Genomic DNA, 19352 nt, shown 5'->3' with positions numbered 1-19352 from the left:
GAGGACCCTCATTTTACCGGGTAGGAGCTGGCAGGGGCGGCTCCGCACACAGGCCCGCTGGAGCCCTGGCCGACGGCGCCTCACTGGCTGGTCGCGGGAGGTGGATGTCTTGTAGGAGATGCCCGGGCATCCGTGGCCTGGGGGGCCTGTGACTGACGGCTCCCCCTGCTGGCCTCCCCCTGCCCCCGGGGGGTTTCCAGGGTGGACTCTCACAAGGCCCCCTGGTAGCTGGGACGCCGGAGCAGGGATGACGGAGGCATCTGTGCGCCACTTCTACGCTGGGTAAGAGCCCTTCAGAATCCTTACTGGCAGCTTGAGGGTGGCACGCAGGAAGATGAGGACCTGGTGAGCCGGGCCGTGCGACCCTACGAATGTCAGTGTTCACTGTGAATGCGCGTGGGCTCAGGGCCCAGGGCCCAGACCGAGCCCGGGAGCCGCTTGCTAGGAATCGGGATGGCGTGTCCTACTCCCTTCATACTCTCAGCGGGTGTGAGCAGCAGGCTGGAGCCCCAGCCGCCAGGAGCAGAGCTAAAAGTAAAACTCATCTGCAATTAGCAGTATGAAGAACCTCACTGATAACGTATTTCTCAAGAAGCTACCAGGTTCCTGTGCTGAAGGCCGCGCTCCTCTGGGTCTCACGGTGGGACCAGAGGCGCCCCCCACCCGCCCCTGCCCCACTGACGAGCCGGCGGCCTTCCATCCCCCACCCTGCTGCTCCCTTCCAGGCCCCAGCCTTGGGGTCACGCATCTCCGGGACCCACTGCCCGGGGTGCGGCCCCTCCACACCCAGCCCCCCCCCACGTGAGCTCTCGCAGACAGTCCTGCGGTGGCCGCCCGTGGCCCCGCCTGCCCGGCCGCCCCGAGGGCCGTCGTCTCCTGCTCACCCGCCCAGCTTGCTGCTCCCTCATTCCTCTGCGTCCTGCCCGGTTGGCCGGAGATTGGGGGGCGTGGGCCTTGCTCCCTGACCCCTGGCCAGCACTGGCGGGCACACGATCGGGCTCAGTCAAGGTGTGTTGGGGAGCTGACGGGGGAAGGAGCCTGAGAGGTGAGTCCGCAGCCTAGGGATCCGGTGTGTCCAGAGAAGTGTGTGATGGGGAAGAGACCAAGCACTGCTGATTCGAAAATATAGACCCCGGACGAAGCAGCTTTCTCCAAAGCGAAGTAACCACGTAGGGTGATTCTAATAAAAATATCAACAGTTTCTCTTGAAGCTAAATAAGTGGATTTTCAAGTCCTGGGGCAACGAACAGAATTCATGGGGAAGAGGTAATAGCAGGACTCGGCCTTCTAGACGTCAGCGCACATCCTTAAGCGATGCCAAGCCTGCCTAGGAGGGCCCCCCCACCCCAGCAGAGTCCCCCGGAGGCAGCGGTCAGCTCCGATCTTAACTCCGTCCCCTCCTGCACACGGAAATGCATCCCAGGAAGAGTTAAATGGCTTAAAATCAACCCTAAAATACACAGAATCAGAGCTGAATATTACAGAGAACTAGATTAACCACAGTAGTGATTGAAGAGTCACAAACTTCCAAGATAATTATTTTTTAACCTCAAAAATAACCCAATTGGAAAAATATTCTTAGGTCAGTCATATGTAAAAAACTCATCCAAGCTGACCGGACCCGCAGCCAGGACCAGCTGCTCAGCCAAGGCTGTGCTTGAAAAAACACAGGTGTCTGACCTGCGTGCAAGGCAGCCGCCGCACGGAAAGCCTGAGTAGCCCCGAGGGCACGGCCCAAGCTGGGCTTCTCGGGGGTTACTGGTGTGTCTGCGCGGGGGGGCTGCTGGGGTCAGCACCTCCTGTGCCCAGGCCACGTGTGCAGGCCGCTCACCACGCCAAGGTGTGGGATGCCCTCCGGAGCAGCTCCCGCCTGGTCTGGCTGGGTGACAGGCCTTGGGGTTGGGAAGTGAAGGAAAAAGAGCGCCAAGTTCTGGGTGAAAAGGTGATGCCTTCCTCCCAGGGCCTGTCCCCGTCCCCCAGGTCGCAGCTGTCCCACCCCCTGCCCCTCTCCAAGCCCGCCCTGCACCCTGTCTGCCGCAGATCTCTAAGTGTGCAAGCGCTGCTGGTGAGTGCATCTGCTTGTAGTTTTGGGCTCCTGAGACAGCTGTGGTGGATGTCCTAGCATATATGGGGTGCTCCTGGGAGTCTGTTGTCAGACGGGCATCTGGAAGCGTGGTCTCTGGGCCAAAGGTGCGCGCATTTGCATTCCCCCTCCAGACAGTTGGCTGTCGCGCTCATGGCTGCAGGGGATAGGAGCATCTTTCCTCCAATACTAGGGCGTTTTTACCGAGCATTTTCTTCTTTGGTCTATCTGATAGATGAAAAATGGTATTTCATTATTGGTTTTAATTTTCAGTTTTTAAGTTACAGGCTAGGTTGGCCTCTTTATATATCGTTTGTGTGTTGTTTTTAAAGTGACCGTAAAAGCTGACAGCATGAGAACATGCATGTTCACTGTGAGGTTTAAAAGTCAGAACACAGAAGGTAGGAAAGTGTGCTCCAGAGGCCCTATGGCATGGAGGGTGGGGGGGGGCTGGACACCGACTTTTACAAATAAACACCGTCCTACTGGGGATTTTAAAGAGGGCAGGTGTTCGTTTAGTGCCTCCTAAGTGCCAGGCACTGTTTTTGGGGCTGTGGCTTTGCTGAAGTGTTTAATCCCCATGATGAACAGATGCCATGACACTGCTGGGGTCCCCTTGTCCAGTGAGGACACCAGGGCCCAGGGCGCTGAGCAACAGCCAGAGGTCCTGAGGGGCCGGCGGCAGGTCCCAAGGAAAGAAGCCAGGTGACACCCAGAGTGGCCGTGCCCCCACCCTGCATGCTGAGCTGTGGGAGGCCCCCTCAGTGCACCCTGTTTTCTTCTGAGTGGAGCCTTCCCCCCACCCTTTCTCAGTCTGAGGATTTGGGGATGGGGGTGCTGAGGAGGGGAAGGGAGGCATCTTGAAGGGGTACAGCCTTAGCGGTGGTTTTCTCTTTGAATTTTTGTTCTTTTGAAAATTACATAGTTTTTCCCGGAATTAAAAACTTTTCCTTTAAAAAGGGTTGTTTCTAAAATGTTAAAATGAAGGATGCATACTCCTCCTAATGAGCTGCCAATCCTAAGTGACTGTTAAATGCTGTGTGGTGAGAGCATTTCTGCAGATTTCCCTACGGAAGTACTCAAATTAGAAAACCGCCTTGCCAGGCTCTCCTTAGCTATTAACAATCCAGAAAAAAACAAAACAACTGCCTTTTGTTCGGAGCTAATGTTTCCAAGCCTCTGAGCCGGTGCACACCCGGCTCAGCCACTGTGGCCGGACCACCTCCCTCTGCCCGCCACCATGTTCTCTTCCCCAGCAGCTCCCAGAGGCTGGGCCTCTTGTTCAGATGAACAGACCCAGGCCCAGAGACGCTAGGTTGCTCGCCCAGGGTCACACAGCGCCTAGTCAGTGGATCAGGATCAGAAGCCCTGCTGCCTGACGCCAAGCCCTGAGCCTGCTGCCTGGCTGAGAAGGGCTGCAGGTGCAGTGCCGGCAGGCGGCAGGCGGCGGAAGGCCCAGGCGGGCATGCTGGGGCGGGGCTGGCGGCCAGACTGTGCTTGTGAGCAGGTGGTGGAGACCTGGTGGGCTGGGTCTGTCAGGGGGGCAGTGCATGGCACTGCCCCCCGTCGCCTCTCCCTGGCAGATGGCCCAGGGAACCAGATCTCCTGCTTTTCAAGAGAAGTGGGAAATCACATTTTTTATATGGAATTTTCATCTTTTGAATACTGGCAACTAATTAAAAAATCAAAACAAAGCATAGACCAAATTACAGCTCAGTTTGCGAGCCACAGACTCCTGCAAGCCAGACCCAGCCGTGCCTGGTGGCACTGGCCCCTCTGCTGTGAACTGTGTTTATGACTTTACATGGTTGACCAAAAATGCAACAGTGACCTGGAGCAGCCGGTGGGCTCCCAGGGCACAGTGCCTGGTGAAGCACCGTCCCAGACTGGGAACCCAGTGGCCTCTACATAGACTGAGGCTCTCTTTGCTCTGAGAGTCACAGGATGCCCACATGTGATCACGCTGCCAGGCAAACGCACCAGCTCTTCCCAGCTTCCCCACATATTCTGCAGGCCATCGCCAGCCTGTGAGTAGGGCTGACGGGGGCCTCCGGGACACAGCTGCCTCCTTCCTGTATCCTGTCTTTGTGGGCAGGGACTGCTCTGTGCCTTCCCTGGAAGGATGCCTGGACCCAGGGGCAGTACTTAGGACTGTTCTCTGAAGTCAGGTTGCGGCTCAGCCATGGCTGCAGGCTCAACTGTGGTCTGAGGACATGAAAACATACCCTGAACACGGGACCTTGTCCACATGCCCTGGAGACCAGGAATATCACCATCTGAACTCCTCACGGCTGCTTTTGTGTCTCTTTGGAAGCCCAGGGGTCAAGCACAGGAGAGCAGGTCTTGGCGCCCAGCTGTGTGCTTGAGTGATGGCCAGAAGGAGCAGCTGCCGGGGTGCAGCTCTGAGATGAGAAAGAAAAGGTGAGCCTCACAGGAGGGCCCCGGGCCGCTCGCGGCTCCACTGTCAGCACGCCTGTGACGCTGTGCCCTTTTCTTCCCATCCGTGCTGCTCATACCTGTGCAGTACACAAAACTGCCCCTGGGCCTGAGAATCTGTCCCAGAAGGGGAACATGGGGCTCCTGGTGGCCACGGTGAGATGGGCAGTCAGAGAGAACCTTGCGAGACAACTCAGAGACTGGCAGCCTGATGCACAGGGACAGAGGCCAACCTGAGCCTGGGGAGGACTGACCTCTGCACCAGAGGCACGCGGTGGTTCAAGCCCCAGGCAGGGCCCGTTGGCTGGGCTCCAGAAACCTGAGCTCGCAGCACGAGCAGGTGCCTCCCACCGTGAGGCTTGATGCACATTGTCACCGCCACAGCTGGGGCAACCCCGCGTGGTGGAGGTGATGGACTCCACCTGGCGCATGACGGGACGCTTACTGCGCACTGTGGCTGCTCTCGGGACGGCGCGGCGTGAGAGCCGGAGGACACCCAGAAACCGCCGTGAGGTGGGTGTGCGCCTCCCCGCAGCGCCCTCCGGGGACTGTCAGCTGAGGACACCCCAGAGCCGGCGCTCAGGCCGGAAGAGGAAGCGGCGCCGCCTGAGCAGGGGGAGCGTCTCAGCTTCCTGCCTCCACTGGTGGCTGCGGCCTGAGATGTTTGGAGAGGGACAGGGCGCACTTTCAGCTTTTTGAGAGGCAGGTGGTCACATAGATCCTCGTTAGCGCTTTTCTTGAAGTTGTTTTGATAAAACAGTTACTGTCACTTAGGAAAAAAAAATCGTGTCGAAATAACTTTTAAAACAAAGTACACACTTAACTAACCGAATCAGCTCCCTCTTCAGGAGTGGTTATTCTGGGGCCGCAGCATGGCCAGCACGCACGGCTGTGTGTGGCTGGGCTTTAGCATCCTCTCATAGACACTAGGAAACCGGACAAAACATGAAACCGCTCTTGAGACATTGGACAACAGCGCAGGACCGCAGTACTTGAAAGAGGGGAAAACAAATGAGCTGGGCTCCAGGGTCCCGCAGCTTCCCGCCAGATGGCAATTTCTGGGCCACAGGCACAGGGAGGGGGGTGCCAAACAACTTCAGCAGCCTTGTGGCACTGCAGAAACAGGAAGTGGAGCCTGGGGGGGCGAGAGGGACCAGCGGTTGCAGAGCCATGAAAGGGAGGAACTGGGCAAAGGAGAGCCCCGGGGGTCTGCGGAGAGCGCCTCTGAGTGTTCCCCGTGCGCCGGCCACAGACGCAGAGAATAAAGCCCCGGCAGCCCCGGTAAAGGAAGGACAGAGAAGTGCAAGCAGGGCCGCTTCCAGAGCTCTCCCAGGGCAGGGCAATGGGCTCCAGCCGAGCAGGGCGGTGAGCCCTCAGGGTCACCTTCACTCAGTGGAGGCCCAGAGAAATCCGACCCTAGTAATAGGGCCAGTTGTCTCTGGAGCAACGGCCCTTCCAGACTCACCCCAGAAAAGCTTGAAAATGGCCTTTGCAATGACCGAATAAAGGAGCCTGACCGCCACTAAGTCGAGACCCCGCACTCTAAAAGAGAAACAACAGGAAAATTTCAACAGAACATTTGCAGTGTCTGACATCCTGTCAAAAATTACAAGACATGGAGAAGAAAAATATAATCCTCAGAGAGAAAACCAATGAGGGACACAGACATCGAAAGAGCTATTATGACTGCAGTCAAGCATCTAGAAAATCATGTATATGATGAGAATTGAAAATATAAAAAAGAACCAAACAGAACTTCTAGAGGTAAAAAAAATACAGGATTTGATAAGGGAAAGTCATTGGATGGGATTGACAACAGAACAGAGATGGTAGAAGAAAGAACAGAAAACACGAAGACACAGCAGCAGAATCCGTCCTAAGTGACGCACGGAGAGAGAAGTGAGGAGAGAAGCAGCCTCCGACCTAGAAGGCAGGGCCTGTTAGTCCAACAGAAAGAGGAGAGAAATAGGAAAGCAGAAAAAGTATTTGAAGAAACAACGGCCAGGGTTTTTTTTTTCTAAATTTAAGGAAAGCTCTTACCTCACAGATTCAAGCTGAACCTCTCTGAGCAGCAAGACGGATACACATGCACACCTGCAATCCAGGAAACACAGTTGAATTTCTGGAAATCAGTGATAAAGAGAAAATCTTAAAAGCATTCAAGGAGAAAATAAAGGACACACCACACAGAGATGAGCAAATATGCAGTTGTGGCAGACTTCAGAGACCGTGCAAGCCGGAAGACACAGGGTCGTCGTCATCTTTAACATGTGAAAGGGAAACAATTCTCTCAAAATACCATCCTGTATCTGCCAGAAATATCCTTCAATAATTAAGGCAAAATAAAACTCACAGACGAATTAGTCTGATAGAGCTCATCACCAGCAGACCTGCACCGTGAGAAATACCAACCGACGCTCCTCAGGCTGAAGGGAGATGATGCCAGACGGAAATGTGGGTCTGCAGAGGGCGATGCGGGGAGGCGGGAGGCGGGCGCGGCGCCAGCGGGGACAGGGGACAGGCTCACGGTCTCCTTCACAAGATCGCCGGCCGTTGAAAGCACACATAGTGATAGTGTATCGCGGGGTTTGTGATCCTCGCAGAAGTACAATGTGTGATGAAAAGTATATAAATAGTGGAAAGGGAAAAGGAAGTAATACTCTCGTGAATCCTAAGTTAAAAATGCATGTTGTAAGCCATAGAGTAACCACCAAAAAAAGGTTTGATAGTGCAATGACAGAGATAAAAACGGAATAAAAAAATCAATCCAAAAGTAAACAGGAAAGGAGGAAAAGGGGAACAAAGGTAGATGGACAAGTGGTGAACAACTTAGTAAAAAGATGTATTTAAAACCAACCATGTCAATCATGACACTAAAAGCAGTTGTCTAAATATTCCATTAAAGTGTTGACAGGGAGAAAAAGGCAGGCCTCAACTATCTGCTGTCTACAAAAATCCATTTTAAATATAAAGACAAATTAAGAAAATGGAGGCCTAGAGGGAAGTAGACTTCCCAACAAGGATACTGCCTCAGATAAAGAGGGACAATTTCATAATGATAAGAAGTCAGTTAGTCAGGAAGACATGACAGTCCTGCACGTGGTGCTCCTAATAAGAAAGCTCTAAAGCACATGTAGTTCAAACTCACAGAAATGAAAGGAGATACAGACAAACCCATAATTACAGTTGGAGACTTAAGTATTTCTCTATCAGTAATTGACAGGACAAATAGACAGAAAATCAGTGAGAATATAAAAGATTTGTGCACCACTATGAGCAACTTGACTTAACTGACATGTCTAGGCCTCTACATACGACAACAGCAGAATACACATTTTTTTCAGGTGCACGTGAAACATTTAGGCCGTACGTTGGGCTGTAAAACCAGTCTCGATGAATTTTAAAGGATTGAAACCATCCAGAGTGTTTCTTGACCACAAAGGAATTTCACTGGAAATCAATAATAGATATCTAGAAAATTATCCAAAAATTTTGAAAACAAACAGAACACTTCTACATAACCTATAGGTCAAAGAAAAAAATCACAAATAGTGCTTAAAAACTTATACCTTTAAATGTTTATATTAGGGAAGAACATTGTTCTAAAATCAGTAATCTACACTTTTTCCTTAAGAAGCTAGAAAAAGAAGAAATTCAAAGTTTATAGAAGGAAAAAAATAAGATAAAAATGGGAAACAATGAAATAGAAAAGAGAAAAATCATACAGGAAAACAATGAAACCAAAATCCAATTATTTGAAAAATATCAACAAAACTGACAAACATCTAGCTATGTTGATCCAGATAAAACGAGAGACAATACAAATTATGAATATCTTGAATGAAAAGGGAGACATTGGTACATGTCCTATAAATATTAAGAAGAAGATAATGGAACAATAAGAACAATTACATGCCAAAACAACAATTCTGCCAATTGACAGCAATAAAACCGAGAAATTCTCTGAAAGACCCAAGTTACCAAAATCAATTCAGGGAGAAACAAATGTGAACAGGCCTATATCTAGTGAAGCGACTGAATGTGCACCACGACCTTCCCACAAAGAAAACTCCAGGCCAGATGGCTTCATTGGTGGCGTCTATAAAACATTCAAGAGAGAATACTGTTCCCATTCAAATTCATTTTTAAAAAAATGACAGAACTTTCCAGCTCATTTTATGAGGCCAGCACTACCCTGACGCCAACCAACCAAAGACCTCACAGGAAGAGAAAACTGTGGTTGATATCCTAATGAACACAGGCCCAGAAAATCCTTAATAAAATATTGGAATATCAAATACAATGATATATGAAGACGTAGAACATCCCAACCTCGTTAGGTTGGTATCACATTAAAAAACAAATCAGTATGTGATATTAACAGATTAAATAAGGAAAATCACATGATTGTCTTAATAAATAAAAAATTATTTAACAAAATTGAATATCTATTCATGATTTAAAAAATAAAATAAAAAGATAAAGAACCTTAGCAAAATAGGAATAGAAGGGAACTTCTTCAGCCTGACAAAGGGCACCTATGAAGAACCTGCAGCTGCTGTCTTACTTAATGGTGACGGCTGACGCCCGCTCCACCACTTCCAGTCCACGCTGTGCTGGCAGGCCTAGCCATGTAATAAAGCAAGAAAAATGGGGTGGGATGGACATGCAGATGCAAAAGAAAAGTAAAACTGTCTTTATTCACATAACATGTGATCTAATGCATAAAAAGTCCTAAAACACACACACAAAAAAACTAATAGAACTAAAAGGTGACTAGCAAAGTCCAGGACACAAGATCAATACACCACACCAATTATATTTTTATATATAACAATGAAAATTGGAAGTTGCAATAAAAAATACCATTTACAATAGCACCCCAAACCATGAAATACTTAGATGTATACTAAGCAAAATATCTGTGCACTGAAAAAAATCACTGCAGAGAAAACTAAGACATAAATAACAGAGAGATACACTATGTTCATGGGTTGGATGGCTCAAGGTGTCATTTCTTCCTAAATTTATCTATAGATTTAACAAAATCTCAGTCAAAATCGCAGCAGGCTTTTAAGATTGATGTTGAAAATTAAAATTTACGTGGAAATGCTCAAGGTATAAAACATCCAAAGCAATCTTGAAAAAGAGCAAAGTTGAAGAACTTACACCATCCGATAGTGAGACTTACTGTGAAGCTACAGTGATCCTGGCTGTGCTGCTGGCATAAGGATGAACACACACAACAGGGACCAGAAAAGACACACACACCACACACACACATCGATTTTTCAATTAATGCAAAGATTCTAAGGTAATTTATGGGGAAAGGAAAGGATAGTTCATTCAATAAATTGTCATGTAACAAGTAGATACACATACGCATGTAGATGCGCATATACTCAACTGTTATATCAAATACAAAAATTAATTCAAAATGCATCATAAGCCTAAACATAAAACTATAAAGCTTCTTGAAGAAAGCACAGAAGAGAATCCCTGTGACTCTGGGGTAGGCAAAGACTCCTTAAGACAGCAAAGTCCAAACCATAAGTGAAAAAAAAATGATAAATTGGATTTCATGAAAATTTTTGAAGTTCTGCTTTTCCGATGACACCATTAAGATGAAACGTCAGTCACAGGCTGGAAGAAAATATTTGCAATACATATCAAAGACTTGTATCTGGAATATATAAAGAATTCTAAAAATCAGTACTAAGAAACAAGCACAATAAAAGCCAAAATACTTGAAAAGACACTTTACAAAAGATAACTTGATGGCCAATAAACCCATGAAAGATGCACAACATTATTTAGCATCAGGGAATTGCAAACTTAAGCCACTGTATATTCACACAATGATCAAAAAAAAAATTTTTGACCTGACGATATGAACTGGTAGCAAGGATTGGAGCAACAAGAACCCTCACACACGGCTCGTGGGCCTGGGTAGGGCAACTACATCGGTAAATACTGTGGTAGTTTCCTAAAAAGTCAAACACATGCTTACCATACAACCCAGCTGTTCAATTCCAAAGTGATTGCACAAGAGAAATGCACACATCTGCGCACCAAAGACCTAACGTGTGTGTTCATGGTGGCTTCATTCCTGACATCCCCAAGCTGGGAACGACACAGATGTCTTGTCAACAGATAAATGGAAAAGCAAAGGACCAATGCAGGCCTGTGACGGAATGCCACCGTGCGAGCACAAGAGCCGCCGATGCACGCGACACAGGTAGACCTCAAAGCCGTTTCTTTGGAAGAATCAGACATCAGAAAGTACCTAGTGTGCTTTATTCATGTGAAACTCCGGAAGTGACCCGTCTAATCAGTAGTAATGGAAAATAGATCAGTGCTTGCTTGGGGCTGGGGGTAGGTGTTTTGGGGTGATGGAAATGTTCTATATACATGGATATATACATTTTCTAAAACCCATTGAAATGTACACTTAAAAAGAGGTGCATTTTTTTGTATGTAACTCATACCTAAATAGAAATGATTTTCTTTTAAAGGATCACCTGTGGTCAGCATTGCCCAAACACTGCCGCCAAGGGAAAGCTCCTGGTGAATGTCACATTGTTCCCTAGACAGTCTCCCTCCTGCCCTGGGGTCCCCCTTCTAGGCTCTCTGCTTCCAGCAGAGGAGGTCTAAGTCTGTCACAAGCAGAATCGGGAGGAGCCAAAGTGGGCCTTTCCTGGCTGCTGCGCACCCTCCAAGCGTCCTTGTAAGTCTGACATTCGCCCCTGGGGCTCTTGAGAGCCTCTGGGGGAGGTCATTACTGCAGAGATGCCCTCCCCGCAGCAGGGCCTCTGGGTGGGGGCTCCTGCCCTCACCCCGGCCAGCACTACACTCAAGGCTTTGTTTGAAGAGCTAGTTCCTGAATTCAAAAAAAATTTTTTAAGAGTATTGAACAAACCCACTTCCATTTTCTTTACTTTTTTTAAATTGAAATATATTTGGCATGCAATACCCTATTAGTTTCAGGTATAACAGCTCCATTTTCTTGATTTATAAAGGGTTATTTAGTCTCTGGAGAATGCTGCATATTTCACATTCACTGTGTAAAGAAATACTGGCCTCAACTCTCCTTCGCTAAGGGAAGGACTCCGGGTGGCTGGTAGCAGAAGCCGCAGTGGGAACTAGTGGCCCCGTGTGACGAAGGGCCATTTACAGACAGGTGGCAGGCCTTTTTTTATTAACGTGGTGAAATACGGTGGTAGAGTTCCTGACATTGAACCAGTCTGGCTCATAACTGGGATAAACTTCACCTGATAATCATGTATTTTTAAGACTTGTTTGTTCTGATTTGCTAATGTTTATACCGTTCCTGAAGCTGTAAGTTAAATAGGCCTGCAAGATTTTTTTTGTGTGTGCTGTCCTTACTCTGCACTGGGAATCACGTGTGCTGGGCAATTTTCACTCCTATTCTGCTTTTCTGGATAATCTGATTAAGATAGAAATGGACTGTTTCCTTCCTTGAAATTTTGGTTTGTTTTAAAATTCAGTGGAACACCTGTAAAGCCGTCTGAACCAGGGGGCCTTCTGGGAAGGGAACGCGATCAAACCGTCTGACGTCCCTGTGGTGGCTGGACGTGTCAGGCGCTGGCTTGGCGCTGGGTCGGCGTCCGCACCTCCCCAGTCTCCCCGCTCCTGCCGGGCAGCGCCGCGTGCTGCCCTGCTGCCCCGGCTGCCCACTCTCCGCCTCTCCGACGGGTCTCAGCAGAAGCTAGTCGCGTCTCTGCAGACGACAGCTGGGGCGCCGTCGATGTCCAGCACTGTCCGTTTTCTTGGGGTTTCCATCTCGCTGAGATTCCCTTTCACCGTCGTTTCCTGCCTGTTTCCCTGGCTTTGTTCTGTCGCCTTCTTTCAAGCCCTGGAGGTTCGTTTCAGCTCATCTTCTGGCAGTTTTGACTGTTTGTGTTTCCTGATAGTGTATTTAAAACTGTGTCCTACAAATTCTGAGATTTAATTCCAAATATTTCTTGACTCATTTCATGATTTCCTTTATGACTGAATGATTATTCCGCAACACACTGGACAGTTTCAAAGGCAAATGGATCTCACAGGTTTGATGCTGGTCTCTGATTCTATCGCATTATTTTGGGGACAAATTGAGATTTGTGCCTCACCGGTCTGCGGTCCGAGCCGCCTATTCTGTGTCTGCTGAAAGAGAAAGTCGTCGACCGCCTGCTAGTCTAGACGTCTAGCTCACGCTAATTAATTCCATTGATTAAGTCTGCGCCATCTCTGGTTGGTTAGTCGGCTTGTGACCAACAGGGCGAATTAAAATCTTGCTGTGCCTGTATTTCCGCCTTCCCCGCAAGTCTGCCGGTCGTTCCTCGAAGCGCTCTGAGTCGCACTCTTGCTAACACATACGGTTCTTTGCCTCTGTGATGTTTTTTACCTGATTCTATTTTATTTTTTTATTTTCAATTTTTGTGTGTCTTTGGTTTTAAATGGATCTTTTACACGACTTCTTGTTGGATGACCTTATTTTCCTTTTTAAAATACAATCTGAGAACTTGTGTCTTCACTAGAGAGTTTAACTCATTTATACTTAATGAACTTTTCATCTATTGGACTTGATTCTCTCCCGTATTACTTGTTCCCCACTTACATTTTTTACTTCACTTTTCTACATGCCTGCTTTTCATTTGAGAAATCGAGTTTTCTTCTGCTGTTTTATAAGTCACACTTTCTGATCCTGTCCTGGGTCAGTCTCGCCGACCTGCGTGCCTGCCCACATAGCGCTGATTTCTCAGGACCGTCGCCGCCTACCCAGGTCCCCCACCACGAGGCTCTCACACACCGCCCTCACCCCATTCCCGGCCCCGCTGCCCCGCTCGCAGCAACAGTGCCTGGGATCTTCTTTTTGGGTCATCGTGGGTCTCCAGAGCCTCGATTTCCCCGTCGCTCAGGTCTCCTGCCACTCCTGGATTTCATTCTCTCATCTAAGCACTTCCAAGAGTGTTTTCAATGCAGAGCCTTAGATAGAATGGAATTTTTGTCCTGTTTGTCTAAAAAACTCTTGTGCCTGTATCCCTATAGTTATTTAGAGGTTTGTGTTTCACATAATTCAGTGGGAGATGTAGTAGAGTCATGTGTAGGCCTCATCCAAACTCTGTCCTCCACGGCCATCCTCTAAGAATGCCCTTCCACCCTAAAGGGAGCCTGGGAGCCGTGTGACTCTGGCTGGGAAGAGGGCTCCCGTCCTGCTAACCAGGGAAGGACACGCATGGCCTTCCCTGGGCACGGCGTCTGCGGCTCCGGCCAGGCCTCTTGGGAGCTGCAGGTCTGACTGTGCACGCTTCTGGCACCATCACAAGCACTCCCCTGCTTATGTTTCAGTCTGAAACAGAGAGCCAGGCAGTTCTGATACTGCAGATTCTCCCACAAGCACACAGGAGATTGTGTGCACCGCTAATGTTCACACCAGTGTAATCTTTTGAGGGACCTTGCTGCAAATGTGTGGCTCCTTGGTTCTCCCCATGAGCAGGGCTGAGCCCCCTGGTCCGAGTGGGGACTGGGAGAACCCTTTGGGTGAGCAGAAAAGCCCAGCCACCCACAGAAGGGGCACCCAATCCCTGGCTTGGGGACACAGGTCAGATAGATGTTCAAACCCCTCCAGGCTCCCTTCTCTGAGCAGGGCCCACAGGACACCTGACCCAGCATCTAAAACAGGTCACTCTTACCACTGGCCACATCAGCTACAGTGATGGCCTTCGCCTTCTACGTGCCACAAAGCCAAGGAGCCAGGCTGGCTGGAGGCTGACGGCTGACTTTCAGCCCTGTGCTAACATGATGTACGTCCAAACCAGTGTGGACAGAGGCCAGGGAGGTTTGTGGGGCCAGGAGGGTGGAGGGGCAGGAGACTGGGCCTCCCTGGGGTCATTGGTGCCTTTTCTGATGTGGACACTCATCCCTGAGATGCAGAGCGACCCTGCCTAGGTATCCATGAGGTGGCCTCAGGCCCTTTCTGTAGAAGAGAACGTTCCAGAAGAGTCCATCCCGAAAGAACCCAATAGCACAACAGGAGCGGAGGGCAGCTCTGGAGGAATGACCTCCAGCCCAGGCCCCGCACGCGGGCCTCTCCCAGGGGAGCCACATCGCTGGGGACACTAACCCTCCCACTCACAGTGCAGGACTGATGTGGGTGTTTCCTCCAGGCCACTGGGCAGCCGTTGCTGAGGGGCCAGCACTAAATGATAAGGCCGCTGGGAATCTGAGATGCCCACCTCCACCCAGACCCGGGGATGGGCACCCACGCCAGGCCGTGGCTTCTCACACCTGCTGAGCCACTCCTCTGCTCACCCTCACAGCCCTGGACGTGCCGGGCTGTCCGTGACCTCCCCATCGACCCCGGGCCTCCTGCTCCGCGGACCAGCCCACAGGCGGCTTGGGTCCCAGGAGATGCCGCCTGCCCTAGGCGTCATGGGCACAGGGCCGACTGGGCAGGCAGACTTCTTGCAGGCCAAAAGGGCAGTTGGACCAGGGAGGAGATGAAAGGGATGCAGCCCCAGTTGTGGGGGAAGAATGCAGATTGATCAGATTTGTTTATTTGAATAATTTGTGGAGCCTCCCACAAGCCCCAGCCTGCAAAAAGGAATCCCTGAGCTCAGCCTTGTCTTCCAGGTGAAGCCGATGCCTGGGCCCTGCTTCCATGAGGATCCAGGAAGATGGGGCCCCGGTGACCATGAGCATCATAAATTGTACATGTGACACAGCCTGGAGCCACCAGCCTCCAGTTAACTTGTCTTGGTCAGCTATCTCCGGGCGGCCTGCAGTGCCGCCACGGCTCCTCAGCTTTGGACGGAAGCTGCACAAGGGTATCAGCATGTCAGGCAGGGCAGGGTCCTGGCCCCTCAGCCCAGCCGCTGCCTGTCAGGACAGGGTCACACAGCACAGGGCTGGACACCAGGGGGCCTGTCTGCATGGCCACAGCCGCCTGCTCCCACGTGGGCTGAAAGGGAGTAGGGAGCAGCAGAGGCATTGTGGGGAGCTGCCAGCCTCAGAGCAGGTCTGCTCGGGGCTCCCCCGCAGCTGCGAGCTCTCAGCCCCCCCGGGCCCGGCCGTGTGCTCCTCTCCACTGGGCCTGGAGCCCCGGCTGAGTTCACGGCCTCTCTGCAGAGGCACACTCACCCTCCGCCCTTCCTTCCGGGGAGATGGAAAGCAGCCCATGAGGCCCAATGGGTCGCGGCTGGATCTCTGAGAGCAGTTCAGGTGCCTGGCCCCACATGCAGCTCGCAGGCACGTGGCCTCCAGGCAGCCCTCACCAGGGCCACATTTCTGTGGCAAAGGGGAACTTTGCTTGCTCTTAACTATCTTTCCGCTGTGAGGAGCAGAGCAGCCTGGCACAGGTGCGGCCTGCCAGCCCACACCCAGGCCAGGGGCATGCCAGGCAGCCCACTGGGCCTGGTTCGGTGCTCACAGTGCCTCCAGGCGCTGGGCCCCCACGGCCTCAGGGAAGGGTCCTTTGTGAGTGGTGTCTTTTTTGTTTAGTTTTCAGGCTTAGATCTCTGTCAGAGGGCAGACTGGCCCCAGCCCCATCTGCTCACCCCTGCCTCCCTGGTGCCGCCCACAGTGTGCTCAGGAGCTTGCTGGCCGGGTGCAGCCCAGGCACCCAGCCATAGGCCCGGCCGGAGGGGGCTTGCAGCAGCGGCACCCTGAAGCCAGTCGGCGATTGCTTCCCAGCCCCTGCCCTCTGCATCTCCTTGCCTTCAGCGTCCAGTGCCCTGCCCTGCGTGCGGCACATGCTGGCAAGCCCCGCCCCCCCACCTTGCCTCCCCATAGCACCACACTGCCAGGCCCGGGTAACACCCGAGTGTGCCTACACCTGTGAATGCTGGGCAGGCCTGCCCTGCCGTCTTTACACCCTGACAGCGTTCCCTTCCAGCTCAGCCCTCCTGGGGCTCTGAAGACCCCAAGGCTGCCTGCTGGACCAGCCCCAGAGGGAAAGCCGCTTCTGAGCTTGTGTTGTACAATCACTCTTTAATAACATCTTCTCTGGGTTTTTTTACAAGAAGTATGTGCTTCATTCTAAAAGCTGAAAATAGAGAAAAACTTGAAGGATTTTTAAAACACACCTACAATACCCTAGTGCAGAGAACTTCTTGTGGTATTTTGGAAGGGCTGCCCTGGAGTGTCATCCATTGGCCCCTGCCCGTGATGTGGTTCAGCTCCCAGGTCCTTAGCCTGTGCCTGGCCATGCACATCAGAGGTGCCTGGTGAGCATGGCCAGTGGGCAGGGAGTGGTGACAGCTGGGGACATGCCCGGGACATGCTGAGTCAACCATTAACCTTAGCACCCCCAAGAGGTGGGAACCGTTACAAAACGGTTCCAGTGGGAGCTGCTGTTCTCAGGGCCAAATGTCCTGAGTGCCCAGTGGAGAGGCAGGCCCGGGCCCTACAGAGCACCCAGACAGCACGTGCCCACAGAGGCCTCCTGTGCCAGGACTTCAAGGTGCAGCCACTGCCATTGAGTGGTCTGCACCAGAGTGCCCGGCCCGCACGGGCTCTGGGAAGAAAACTAGGGCGAGGCGTGTGGTTCTCGCTGGCAAGCAGCACACCGCGTCCCCTGGGACCCCAGCTCCCTGGGCACAGTGCTTCTTGCCCTAATACTACACGCCGTCCTTTCTCTGGCTTCTCTTCCCCCTGGCAGAGCACACGGCCAGCCTCCCACACCCTGAGGGGAGCCCCACTGAGACCCAGGCGGCCTTTGCCATTCAAGGGAAGAAGGTGGAAGCCCAGGCAAAGACCAAGCCTGCCAGACCCTCCAGGACTCCTGCAAAACCTAAAGGCTGCCAGCTGCCCCCCAAGGTCCGTAACTACAATCTCAAGGACTGACTTCCTGCGCCCTCTCCCCACCGCTCTACCCCCTTTCCCTACCCCCTACTTCTCCCCCTCCTCAGAGGTGTTTGAGGCCTGAGCCATTATCCCCATGTCAGCATGGGCGCACGGGTTGGGGCAGCACGCTGCAGAGCAGGTGGCCCCAAGCTGCCAGGCCCCGTACCGGCTGACTGCAGGGCCATTAAAGCCAGAGCCTCCTGTGCACCTGCTTGTCTGTGCAGCTGTCCACCTGTCCTCCTCAGAAAACGGCATTGGTGCTGTGGGGGTGCCTCCACCCCCTGCCTGAACCACTGCTCGCCAGTGTGCCAGCAGGTGTTACAGGCAGGTGGCCTCCACAGACCAGGTGAGTGTGGCAGGGGTCATGGAGGCCAGAAGGCTCCCTGCAAAACAAGCATTTCCCCAGGAAGTGCCGTGCGTGCGAGGCGTCCTCCCAGAGGTACTGAGAACCATAGATCTGCTGACCCCGTGGCTAGACCAGAAGCTGCCTTCCCACCTCGGCCCACGTGCCCAGAAGGGCCCCTGCCCTGCCCTGCATGCTGGGGTGCTCGTGTCAGAGGGGGTGGGGACAGGTGGCACATCTAGTCCTCAGTCAGCCCCATAGGGCCAACCAGATGGACATGGCGGGTCACTGCGGCGTCTCCACCCCCACCCCCATGTAGGACAGTCATGGACAGAGCCCTCAGTCTTTTCCTCGCCTGGCATCTGCACCTGGTTGGCACAGCCACAGCGTTGCTGCCCCACTGCTCAGAAGTGAAGTTGGTCTGCCGCCACCCATGCAGAGTATGGTCCGTGCCCTCAGGCACTGGGGAGGCCCCAAGGCTGCCCCTTTCTGAGCAGCAGCTCTCTCTGAACAGGGCAGACAGCTCCACGAGGATGGGAGAGCAACAGGAGCCACAGTATGTCAGGCGGCCGCCATGTGCCCCCTTATAGAATGTAGGCAGTGTCATGCACCTGCCTGGCTCACAGGTGCGGTGGCAGGTGGCAGCCCTCGCCCGTGGCAAGGAAAGGCCACAGAGTGGTGTCGGCAGTCCGCACACCTGCCTGATGCTGGCCCAGAGGTCCCGGCAGCCTTCTGGGTGTCTTCACTCAGCTCCACGTGAACACACAGCTTGAGAGCCATCCTTCCCACAGCTTACCCCCTATCCTGGCACACCACGCTTCCGGGAGCCAGAGAGGCAATGACGGGGCTCCCAGTGTGCTGGAGGCCCAAGCTGGGCACAGCAGAGGGCCGTCGGGGAGCCCGGCGCGCTGCTGTCTCCAGCATGTGCCCCACGAATGGAGGTGTGACCACGTGACTCCCTTGAGCTCAACATGTGGGTAGCGATGCCCCGTCGCCCCCCCCAGAAGCACTGTGGAGCCCCAGCAAGCCCCTGAGCCCTCTGTCTGGGGCGGAGCTCCCCCGGGCGCCTGGCAGGCTGCAGCGAGCACAGCCCCGCTGACCAGAAGGAAGTGCGCCAAGGACGGCCGAGGCACCGGGAGTTGGGGTGCTTGTGCAGCACAGCCCAGCCGCTTCTGGTCCAGGGAGGGCACCAGGTGAAAAGCCTTTTAAGTCGGAGGAGGAAGAACAACCCACGGAAAAGTTGTTCAAGACAGCAGCTCGGCTATCAGGGCCTCAGGGGTCTCTCTCGCTCTCCCTGGGTTGGCCCTTCTTCCTCTGTGAGGGAGCGGCCACCACCGGGAGCCGCGGGACAAGGGGCGGGGTGGGGGCGGCACGCGGAGCGGGGTCATTGGCATCATGGCGCCGGTCCGCTCTCGGCGCCGTCCCTGCAGGTCCCAGGCCTCCCGAAAGCAGGGTGGGAGGGGCCCCTGGAGCGCCGGGCGAAGCGCGAAGTTTGACTTCAAGACAATGACGCGGTGGGGTTGCCAGGGGCTCCGCACTAGGTGGCCCGGACCCTGCTGCAGGGCGTGGCCTAGACTCTCAGGCGACCCAAGCGTGGCTGCCTCTTTCTTTCCGGTCTAGATGTTAAGGTTCCTTAGTCAATTC

At 52.6% G+C, this 19352-nt stretch overlaps 1 protein-coding gene and 1 long non-coding RNA gene across 6 annotated transcripts in view; one reads left to right on the top strand and one right to left on the bottom strand.

Moving 5' to 3' along the window:
* Positions 1-17571, top strand: part of CCDC57 (coiled-coil domain containing 57) — a 109030-nt gene extending 91459 nt beyond the window's left edge. For all 4 annotated transcript variants that reach the window (XM_073236137.1, XM_073236136.1, XM_073236139.1 and 1 more), the window contains one exon: positions 17181-17571. In XM_073236137.1, coding sequence (XP_073092238.1) covers positions 17181-17365 — 185 coding nt within the window. In that variant the 3' untranslated portion in view covers positions 17366-17571. The remainder of the gene's footprint in view (positions 1-17180) is intronic.
* On the bottom strand, positions 682-7068 carry LOC118968149 (uncharacterized). Of its 2 annotated transcripts, XR_005055637.2 has the most exons (7): positions 6873-7068; positions 6703-6780; positions 6560-6613; positions 5985-6061; positions 5348-5445; positions 4309-4485; positions 682-2311 (listed from the first exon to the last, which is right to left on the bottom strand). It is a non-coding gene; the product is annotated as an uncharacterized lncRNA (long non-coding RNA). The 2 variants fall into 2 exon arrangements; XR_005055639.2 differs by lacking the exon at positions 5348-5445.
* Positions 17572-19352: the final 1781 nt, after the last annotated feature.

The sequence above is a fragment of the Manis javanica genome, chromosome 4 (assembly GCF_040802235.1).
Source record: "Manis javanica isolate MJ-LG chromosome 4, MJ_LKY, whole genome shotgun sequence".
In the NCBI taxonomy this organism is placed as follows: Eukaryota; Metazoa; Chordata; class Mammalia; order Pholidota; family Manidae; genus Manis; species Manis javanica.
This window is presented reverse-complemented; position numbering and strand designations above follow the sequence as displayed.